The 12,113-nt window shown below is 35.9% G+C and overlaps 1 protein-coding gene across 2 annotated transcripts in view; it reads right to left on the minus strand.

Annotated features, from left to right (window-relative positions):
• Positions 1 to 12,113, minus strand: part of pdlim1 (PDZ and LIM domain 1 (elfin)) — a 28,052-nt gene that overhangs the window by 14,714 nt on the left and 1,225 nt on the right. For both annotated transcript variants that reach the window (XM_088917144.1, XM_088917143.1), the window contains exon 2: positions 1,933 to 2,084. In XM_088917144.1, the coding sequence (XP_088773270.1) occupies positions 1,933 to 2,084 (152 nt within the window). The remainder of the gene's footprint in view (positions 1 to 1,932; positions 2,085 to 12,113) is intronic.

Raw genomic sequence — 12,113 nt, forward strand, 5'->3', positions numbered from 1 at the left:
AAATATAACCAGTTTCAATACTTTGATCTTTCATTTTGCAGTAGCCAACTGCATAGTCAGGGTAATCCTTTTGGAAATAAAACTGCATTGCGAATTGGCCTCAGCAAAATGCTATGTTAGGAATGTGTCCATATATGCCAACAACCAAACAAACTGGAGATATAGATTCCCACTGCTATTACCGGGTATGTCTTCCAAGTAAAACGTGGCATTTACTTCACCCTGCACAAAATAACAAAAGCAAACACTGCTACAAATAGGTGTCAGTTTCCGAATATAAAAGCAACTATTATACTCAATTGTTCGCTATTAACATATTGTTTAAATATTGGTCAGAGGTACATTTCACAACAAAACAAGGACTTATACAATTTTAGAAGGTTCTAGATAGGATTTTGCAAATCATCTTTCCAGGAGGTATACATTTAAGATATTCAATAAAGAGGTTTGTGAATCTATAACCAACAATCCACGCTTTCCCTGCTTAACAACTTTTATGTAACTTTTAATACAGTGTTAATATCATTATTAATAATAATAATAATAATAATTTCTTACACTTATATAGTGCTTTTCTGGACACTCCACTCAAAGCGCTTTACAGGTAATGGGGACTCCCCTCCACCACCACCAATGTGCAGCATCCACCTGGATGATGCGACAACAGCCATAGTGCTCCAGAACGCTCACCACACATCAGCTATCAGTGGGGAGGAGAGCAGAGTAATGAAGCCAATTCATAGAGGGGGGATTATTAGGAGGCCATGATTGGTAAGGGCCAATGGGAAATTTGGCCAGGACGCCGGGGTTACACCCCTACTCTTTACGAGAAATGCCCTGGGATTTTTAATGACCACAGAGAGTCAGGACCTCGGTTTTACGTCTCATCCGAAGGACGGCGCCTGTTTACAGTATAGTGTCCCCATCACTATACTGGGGCATTAGGACCCACATGGACCGCAGGGTGAGCACCCCCTGCTGGCCCCACTAACACCTCTTCCAGCAGCAACCTTAGTTTTTCCCAGGAGGTCTCCCATCCAGGTACTGACCAGGCTCACACCTGCTTAGCTTCAGTGGGTTGCCAGTTGTGAGTTGCAGGGTGATATGGCTGCTGGCTAGCCATATCAACCTGATGTTAAATAGTGTTAGACTATTTAACATCAAAGCTATGACTGCTGAATGGTGCAACTGGTAAAGCAGCTCAGCCAATTACAGCTTGAACTCTAGAAGTCTGAGTGAGGGCAATGCCACTAGTCGACTGCGACTGGGATTTCCCAAACAGTGGTGCACAATGAATGGAGCATCATCATCAGGAGGATGGATTAGTAGTGCAGGGCTCCCTCCTGGCGACACAATGGATAGAATAAAGCCAACAGCCTCATCCACTACTTTTTCACATGGATTTACATTTTAAAAAGATAAAAAGGTACTAAAGTGATGTAAAATTAATACAAGTATCATCACAATTGCACGTAGGTCGCTGCGGCAGCATGGATAGGCTGCAAAAAGAACAAGTAAAGGTTTATTCCATGCCGAAAAGAGAATAAAGGAAACAATGTTTTGGCTGTGGAGCCTTCTTCGGGTGTGTGAAGGCTGTCACCCCCGAAGAAGGCTCCACCTTTTCTTATTCCATCACAATTTCACAATCACTTTGCGTGCCATTTCAGCACCCAACATATCAATTTTTTGCACTTTCTAGTTATTACATTTTTCCTGTATGCATCAATCTAAAGCATTTATATGTACATGTATAGCTGTCTTTAAAAAAGGGAACCACAGTGCATCAGCAGAATGAAAACTTGAGTCCAAGAAGGAAAATATTTATTGGGATAACACATTAATTATCAGACAGCAGTGTAGTTCCTGGAATGAAGTGGTGCTTTATATAGATTATAATGTCTAGCAAAGCTGTACCTACAACCCTTCACTTACCGGTCTACAGAGAGGACCATTTCATCTAGGCAGCCCTTGATCTTGTTCTGTGCCTCCAGGTGGGTCATGTTCTCAGTATTCTCCCCATCAATGGCCAGAATCATGTCCCCGACACACAAGTTGGCCTGAGCTGCTTTACTACCAGGGGTGACCTTTAACAGAACACAGGAAACTTCACCAGGTGGACCAAAGTTGAGAGGCTAGGGAGAAAATGAGGACTCTTGCAAGGGAAAGCTGTGAGAAGACTCAGATTTGTAAAAATATCCCCACAAGAATATATATTCAGCAGATTGTAAGAGCCTCCTTTAAGAAGCATGGACGATGATGAGGGAGAATCTTCACTGAAGTATCAAAATAATCTGCCTCACATTTCTATATAGAATGTCTGCATAATGGGCAGTATGTTTCATAGAGTACAAAATAGAAGTATAAATTAAAGATTGTTGATTGTTCAAAACAGTCTATCGAGACATATCTTTCACGTTTTCCAGAACAAAATCCAAAACATCCCCAATAGTTCTTAAACAATAAAAAAACATGCAGTTTAGCTTGTCACACTACTAAAATAAGTGACTGCTACAGAAGAGCATCTATGCTCTTGACTTGAATGCACCTTAGACAAATACTTAGTTGCTTTCTGATTCTACACCAAGGCGTATTCCAAATCTCTACTAACTGGCCCAAAAGCCATCACAAGAGTTCACACCCAAAAATTCAAGCCCCATGAGAGTGGTTACAGTTGAAATTAAAATTTAAAATATTAAAAGTAGTAATAATAGCCTAAAGAAGGTACCACCATTATCAAGTATAAAATAAACCCAGAACCAAACAGACAGAAAGTTATGAGCATACTGTACATTTGAAAATCATTCCAAAATTGAAAAGTGTTAATGAGAAGAAAAAAAAATATTAACTGTTTTCTTAAAAACAACAAATAGGAACTGAAAATAGGAAATAGTACATATCATTTCTTCAGCATTTAAAATGTGCAGATACTCATGGAACTCCCCTATTATACTTCAAGCAGGCTCATCGGTAAGGCAGCTGCACTTTGAAGATGCAGATGCAAGATGAAAGCAAGATGCCTAAGTGCTTGACAGTGATGACATGCTCCTTTAATTATTATTCAAAACTACAGCAGTTTCTTAACAGGGCCTTAAAATATTTTACCTGTGACTCTGCTCCTCATCCAGTTGTTTTATAAAAGTTTAAATTCAAAAGCATTTTGAAAAGTCAAAATAACTGTGAAGTACTTGAGACTTATAGAAGAAGTGATTTGGAAATTTCTCATTATCTGTTTTTGAGAAGAGCATTCTAAAAACAAAAGCTTGGTAGATTTACCATCTTATTTCTATGCAATGCCCTTATTAATAAAAATAAAGAATACTCTAGACATGAGGTAATTCCAGAACTTTTAGCATTTGTTGGTGTATTATTTCTACCTATTAAAATTAATGAATGATACTGAAGTTTCAGAAAGGCACATGTGCAAATTACTTAATTTTCCAGCTCGGCAAGAAACTGGAGCTTTGCACGGTGCTTCTTCAGATTATTAAAAGGAGTTTGAAATGCTGGTTATAGGCCATTACCTACTGTTATACAACAACTTGCATTATACAATTGTCCTTGCTGTGCTAGGAAGTAATAATTGTGATATGTTCACATTACAAAAGATGAAATTCCAAAACATGATCTCCCGTTTATTTTTTACTGCAAAGGAAAATAATTTATGATGGATTTCCATTGTGAAATATTTTATTAGAGTCCAAACCCACAGAACGTCAGTATAAAAACAGGTGTGGTGTTATATGTATCTCAGTTTTATCTTCATTTTTTTCTATCCCCTCTGCTGATAAATGCAGTGCTGACGCACAGCTGCATTACAAGACCAGCCCTGACTGCAGGAAGTAGGTGGAGGAGTATAGGTTTGAACAGGAAAAGTGAACTTTTGCAAAGTAACATTTTTCACTAGTGAGCCCCATTAAAATCACAAGCCCTAACAAGAACAAAGACTTTCAACTCCTAAACTAAAGGCACCTAATTTTGCAGACAGTGGATGTTACAGCTAGACCTAAATTGTTCTACTGTACGTTTTGAATATTAGTTCTATTTCCAGGTTTACATAATTATCTGACATTTATCCCCAATCCACCAGCAAAAAATGTACCGAGACAGAAACCTTTTCTACTTCTCTTGCTATGGGAAGTGACAAAAAAAATAATATTCAATACTTTTTAACTGTAATATCAGTTCAGGTAGTGTGTACTTTCAAATCAAAAAAAACAAAAGTTGTCAAAGAAACAAGGATATCCACTGCTCATTTACCTGCTTTTTCATACACATAGTGAACACCAAAAAGTAAAACATTAATAAGCTCTCCATGGATGGACTTATTGATGGAAAGGTTACACACGTATACTGAAAATCCTGCTTTCTGAACAGATATGCTCCCATTTACACATGCTAATGAAATTGCAATAGCAGTCAAAAACAGCTTGTACCCACTGCCTCTTTGTAGAGATACTGCACATCTAGGGAGGGGGTGTTGCACTTCCTGTTAAGTCAGGGTACTTTTTCCTGAGGTCAATTGAAACCTCAGAGGAATGGTATCATTCCACTCCAGAAGAGAGGAAATTGCACCTTATTATGTTATTACAATGCATTTGAAGTTCAAGTTTTGACCAACCAAGTATACTTAGTTGCGCAAATCAACTTGTCAAAGGTACTAACAATACAGCGATACTGAATGTGCCGTCTGTTCCTTGCGATTGTTTTTCAGTGAAAAGTATTAACATTGTATTTTTATGTCAGAACTGTGGTTTGCAATCATGGTCAGAATGGTGCTGTCAGGAAGAGTAAAAATGTAATTCAAGTTAATGACTAATCCACAAAATTGGGTGTGAAATGTGTAACAATCTTAAAATGTCAATACAATTAGAAAACACCAAGCATCCAACATATGCCCTTATCTTGCTTATATTTCAAAACTACTGACACTCACACACAAAAACGTAACAGTTTTATAACAATGAAAGTAACAGTTCTATAAACAAAAATAACAAAGCATTCTGGAAATATTTATATTCCCTACCAACATCCTCCATCATTACTAAAAGAAGGGGACTCTTGCAGGTTTTGCTTAATACAACAATGTTAGACAGTAACAACTGGATCCTCTTCTATCACCTGGTCATGGAAAGGCTTACAGAAGTGATCAATACTGGATGTTTCATTCTACTGACTTTCAACAAACAAAAAGTGCAACATCCCAGTTCCAGTTTCTTAGCAATAACTGCAAAGATTAGGAATCATAACCACATACACAGCACTTATGAGAATAATTAATAATAAGAACAATTGTATAATAATTTTATATAGTATATCACCTTTCATAGTACATCTCAAGGCACTGTACAATAAAACTAATCAACAGAGAGCTATACACAAATTAAGACACTAAGTTATACAGAAAACAAAAGCTCTTAAAAGCTAGAGTATAAAGGTGAGTTTGAAGACAGGATTTTAAAGTGCTGACTAACTTGCAAGATCTGATGTGGGCTGGAAGACCATTCCACAGTCTTGGAGCAAGAGAAAGAAGGCCAGAATCCAAGGAGTGCAACCAACACTGTGTGAAATGTTCACAGAGGCAGTCACGAGCCAAACTGTTCAATCCCTTAAAAGGTGAGCAGCATTACATTGAACATTTATTCTGAAAATCACAGAGTATGAATTTAAAACAAGCAATATACGCTTATGCATTTTAGTTCTGGTTAAATTCTGACTGGCTGGCTGTGTTCTGAGCACATACAGGTGTGTATGATACAGTATACTAGGTAACTAATTGTTTTAATAGGCAATGTGCTGTCAGCTTCATTACATCACTCAATGAATTACAATTCACTGTGAAAGAGTAATAATTCATAGCATAAAGCAAAAACACTCAACACTGTGTAACTGTGGTTTCAAAATAGTTGTTTCACATATCATGAATGCCGTTGCATTAATGAAGTCTCCATGGACAGACCATACTCTTTTAATAAAATCAGTTAAGAGTTCTGAAGAAGGAATAATTCCCCTGCTCCAAATGTCTGCTACAAGCTCCTACAGATAAGTGGCAGGTATCAAAGTTCAAAGCAGAACCCAAAAGAAACAAAAGGCTTTCACATTGTTTTATCTTGAAAAACAAAGAACATTATGTTTTTTTAAGATAAGTAGAAACCAGTATGATACATTAGCGAAGCAGCTCACAATAGTAGCTCCACCATAATCCTCTCTGCAAAATCATGTTAGGAGCTACAGTACAGTATGTGCTACAACTTGTTGTAAGTATGGGCTATACACTCAAAATTAGAGCATTAAAACAAACACAAAGGACTTCAGGGCCATGTGTTGAATATTTAACAGAATAAAACAATTCACAGGATTTCAGTTATTACATTAACGTTTCTGGATTTCATCTGTTAATGTGTATTAAACATGATGAACCAGTTTCTTGTGAAGAAAAGATACTGCAATGGAAAGCTGAATTAATTTCAGCCAATATTTAAACAGGACTTGCATATTTTAATAACTGGGGGGTAAAACAAGCTAATATTAGTCATCTTGCTACCAAAATGCAAAAATAACATTTCTGCTGAAGAGATGAAGTAAGAGTTACGGGGAGTTTTGAACATCCTTTCCAAAAGAGGTCTGAAATTTAAACAAAATCAAATTACATTTAAAATATTGTATGTAGGGCTATTAGTATAAACTTCTAAAAGCAGGTCAGTGAATTCTGTCAAAGCAGATGAATGGAGTGAGTGCAGATTCAAAAAATGAAACAAAGTGGAAAAAAGCTTGCCTTTGTTTCTGGGGATGCCCTGAACAATATGCTGTATGAGGACCCCTCAAGGTTTGTAAACCCTTGCCCCAGATAAAACAATGGTTTTCTTCACCAGTAGACTTTAGAGAGATCCAACGGAGGTACTACAAAATCCTGAAGGGTATGGCTGACCTAACAACATTTAGGAAAGTAATTAGGAAATATGTCTAAATAGTACCCGAGAATACCAAGTGTGAATGGCAGTATGAAACCTAAGAAACAACATAATGGAGCTATTCCATTATTAAAATAATAGCAATCTAATATGCAAGATAGGGGCAAATATTTAAATGAACTTTTTAGAACTTAAAATGTTCTAGAACACAAATGATGGTAATTGAAATCAAAGGGCTTGGTGCTTTCTTTGATTTCTTCCTAAGGTAAGCCCTAAGAAGGTTTTTTTTATTTTAATGCAAGAGGAAAAATGAATCTCAATCACATTTGCTTCCTTCCCACAGAGAGAATGTATAAATAATAAAATAAATCACAAGTGAGCTGGGGAATTGATGTTTACAGACAAAGGAATGTGTGTGAGAGGGGAAGAGGGAAGCATATTTTAGATAACCAGAAAGGTATTTCAGTAAGTGGTAACAGAAGGAACTTCACGACTCTTTTCAGTTTTGTTGAAGTGGTTTATTATAACTTAAGAATATTCCCCATTGACTTCAATATCTGTAACAATACAACTGTTTTCAATTTTGAATTAGATGGATTGTCAGCAGGGTATGATTCATACCAGAAACCAATATCTGCTGATTTTGGATTGAAATGCAAGTCACTAGCACCGGACATTTTTTCCTTAGCTCATATTTTTAAGTTCTCTCACAAGCGTGCGCAGCCCGAGCAGATTAATATTAGTACAAAACCTAAAACAAAATACAGCACAATGTCTTCGACTGCTATAAAAATACTTTAAAATGTGTTTTCTTAATCTAAAATTGCTGCCTGTACCTAATTATATTATGAAATGCACACGAGAATTTGGAAAAGGCAATTTATTTTTACAGGTTATATCAGTGGAAAAAGTATAATTTGCTGACCCATGAGGGACTTTGCTAGAATGCCATCTTTTACAATGTTATTAATAAACTAAAAATCAACAACCACAAATGGAAAACCATTGCCAACGTGGTGACAATTTTAGTATTCTATAAACAAATTAGGTTTATGAAGTAAGAATAGGACAATTAAGGCAATAACTGTCCTCCAGCATATATTAGTTGGATGAAAGTAATAAATCCCTAATACCATGACCATAGCCTGAACCATTGTAATTTTGAATGACGTCTTCAGAACTAGAACTTATTTATCAATTCTACAGGATGTCTGTGAATTCAAATCCCAGGTGGGACACTGCTGTTCTACTCTAGAGCGAGACGCATCATACACATACAGTTGTATTGCAGGAGTTTAGGCACCCCTGGTCAGATTGTATGTTTCAGTGAATCACTAAGTGAAAAGACATTGATACAACCTCTGTGTGGTGCAAACTTACACATGACATCTCTCTACAAATTTTAATTCATAATTTATTTGCTCATTTTAAAAGATTGAAAAAATAAAATGTAAATTTGGCATGTGCAAAGGTTTGGGCACCATTCCAGCTGACTGATTATCACTTTTTTAATGTAATTTTTTTCAATAGGCCCCACAACTTCACTGACATATTAGGCCTTCAAATAAGTCAAGTGAACAAATACTCACCCTTCTAACCTCTCAGGTTGTGATTGTTGTGCCTTCTTTCAACAACCATGGGCTGTCATAAGTGAAAGTCATAATTACTATATAAGTAGGTGTCAGAGGACTTGAAAATAAAGATCATTCAATCTTACAAAGCATGAGAAAGCAATAAAACGTCCCTTTGAGTCATCCAGCTTGCAATTACAACTGTCAGAAGCATCATTAAGAAATGGAAGTTAAAGGGAAATGCTGAAGACAAGGCAAGATCTGGAACACCCTGAAAACTCTCAGATAGAACTGCTCAAAAACTGGTCAGATCTGCAAAGCAGAACCCACAGTTCACTGCAAAGGACCTGCAGAAAAGTTTAACTGACAATGGAGTAGTTGTCCACAGGTCCACATAACAGCATTGCTTCACAAAAATGATCCATAATATTACAATAATAATAATGTGTTCCCAATGAAATTAATTTGGGATTTTGTGACTAAAAACAAAATGCAAACAGACAATTGAAGCAACTTCTAGATTAAGTTAGGCTTCAATTATCTAAGTAAGGTGGTATTGAATGAAAACCAGCAAGTGTGTTGGTTACCAGGACAAGGATTGGGAACCACTAGTTTAAAGTAAGCAATACAAAATGTTGATAAGCCAGAAACCTTTTGGAACAAAGTGCTGTGGACTGATGAAATGAAAATTGAACTCTTTGACCACAAGCATCGGGTTAGATCTATTTTGCTTTGGGGTTGTGTGGTAACCAATGGCACAGGAAATATTGTGTGATGGAAGCATTGATTCAACTAAATATGAACAGATCCTAGAAGCTCAGTGACGAAAGTGAAGCTGAAAAGCAAGACAGCAAGAAAACGATCTGAAACATACCTCAAAACCAACTGTGAAGTACTTATAGGAGCCAAAGATTAAGGTTTTGCAATGGCTTTCATAGTTCCAAGACTTGAATATCATTGAGAATCTGTGGATTTCAAGCCTGCAGTGCATGCAAGAAGACCTAAGAATATTTCTGAGATAGAAGAGGTAGAAAAAAATCCAAACGCAAGAATAGAAAGACTCTTTGCTGGCTACAGGAAACATTTGGAAGGTATGATTCCTACCAATGGAGGTGTTACTACAATAAGTACTTTTGCACATGCCATATTCAATGTTTTATTATTTTGAATGTCCACAATGCTACAAATAAATATTAATTGTGAATTTAAATTTGCAGACAGAAAGTCATGTTTAAGTTTGTACCAGGCAGATGTTTTGTCAATTTATATTCACTTATACTGTAGATTCACTGAAACAGACAATTTGACCAGGGATGCCTACATTTTTGCTCATCAGAATAATTTACGTCAACTTCTTAAGATTAAAAAAGCATTAGGTATTTGAAAAATATAAACAGCACAGTCCCTAGTGATTGCATGCAATACAAATTTAGCAATCAGGAAACATGGTCATTGTGACTGTTGTTCCAAGATAAAGATGTTTAACATAACTGCACTGTCAGTTCAGCTAACAAAATGATTGGACATAGCATTAAAAACAGTTCATGGACATTTCAACACTTTTTACAGTGCCCCATTGTAAAAACACTACACTGCTGCATACTTTCTAGTTGGGCTACGATGGTTTTTTTAAAGGTACTTGTTTATTCGTCGAAAAGATGTATGCCTTTACACAGATCTAGCCATTGAGATACTGTACGCATTGCATAGCTGGTAAAGAAGGGCACTCATGTATTCCTGCAAGTCACTTTTATCCTAACAACAACCTTCTGTGAAATACAACTTTGAATTCTACTTAGTTTTTCTGTGAAAGGCAATTACCTATGTTTGAGTATATACAGTACATTCTCAATAATAGGCAACAAGGAAACCAACATTTTTTTAAAAAGCTGTTAATATGAAAAATGCTGCATATCAACAAGATGTTTAGACTCAAAACAACTAGTTTGAATTATTTTCTCCCTCATTTCAGTTACAACACTTCAACTCATAAGTAGAATATAAGTTTCCTAGGATGTATGGTCTTTGCATTTACTGCTAGTTTCTATGTGATGCAATTGAAATTTATTTTAAAACCTACGAAAACTTTTCAAAACTACTGACACAACTCTACCCCCTCTTTAAACCAGTCAACTCTGAAAATATGTTCACAACTTTTTTCTAAATCTATTTCAACCACGCACCTTATCAGCATTTGTGAAAAACTAACACAAAACTGTCTTAAGCTAAGACCACTTTTGCGAGAGCAGACATGTCCACAAATTTCTGAAAAACCACAAGGTGAGGAAAGCATGCTGACTACAAATGAATCTGAGGAAGACTGAAAGCAAAGGTGTGACACACACTAAAGCAAGAGTAAGTTATTTTTGACAAGGCTCTAACACTGAAGTATGTATTGTACCCTCATCAAAAGCAGAAATAAAAGATGTAACATTTCAGCTCTTAAACTTAAGCTGTTAAGTCTTCCCCAATTATCACATGACATAGCAGCTTTAATGTTTTTCTTTTTTTGCGTTATTCAACATAGATTTAACCTTTACCTCTTCTTCCCTTGCATCCAAATTCAGCTAACACAGCTCTCCATTCAAAATTCTTGGTATTTATTTCACAGAACACAGTGAACTGTACAGGCTTAACACCTGTAAGCCACAAAGAAATGTTTCATTATGACAGTATATACATTTAAGCTTAAAAGGAAAAAGAAAGTTTTGTTAGTACCCTGGCAGAGACAATGTAAATGCTATTCAGCAGCAAAGTGTAACATGCAGATAGGAACTTCTAATACACTCAACTGTTAAATGTCCAAAAGGGCTTTTGTACAAGCAGAAGCTACCTGAATGCTTATATATACACAGTATAACATTTCCATTAAATGTAGGACTGTTAAGCAACTAAGAGCTTTAAGTACAATAAAAGAAGTGATACTTCAAATGGTTCTTCTTGCACATTTACTTTAAATGAATGTTATCATACTCTTACACAGCTTTTGTCAAGTATGTGGAAGGAATACATCAATACACAACCAACATTTATTCACCATTTATGAAAAACATTGAACTGCTTGTTAAATATATTTTTTGTTTTGCTTTCAGCTATGAGAATATTTCCAGTTTTTGAACGTGCATTTAATCAGCTTTAGATTTATTGTGTGTCAGCATTGTTTTATTTTCAGGCAGTTTTGTTTCAAACTTCATTTGTTTTACCCTAATCACGGAACTTTTGTAACAGTAATTGACGTACACCATTTAGTCATTTTTTATTTGGAGATTTACTGGACTTACACAGTACACTCCTTCAGTGTCAATACCAATAATAGTAAAACAAATAGTAAGCACCTGGGTAGTTTATACAGTACACCACTCTTTAGTTTATTTCTTTTCCATGCTTTTTAATTGGAATAAGAAATCAGCTAGAAAGTATGAATATTGATATTTTATTTGTTTGTCCTTGAGACAATTCAAGAAATACAAAATAAGAATTCCTGGGAGGTAGTAAGAAAAAGATTAAATGCTGTCTTTATTTTATTTGCTTAACCTTTTTTGAAAACTTTCATGTGTAGGCCACTGCATGAGCAGACCAATCAGAATGGCTCTTTCTCACCTACATATCTTTGATAGCTCTCCAAAACATAGAC

This window comes from Atractosteus spatula, chromosome 5 (genome assembly GCF_055471065.1).
Source record: "Atractosteus spatula isolate fAtrSpa1 chromosome 5, fAtrSpa1.hap1, whole genome shotgun sequence".
In the NCBI taxonomy this organism is placed as follows: domain Eukaryota; kingdom Metazoa; phylum Chordata; class Actinopteri; order Semionotiformes; family Lepisosteidae; genus Atractosteus; species Atractosteus spatula.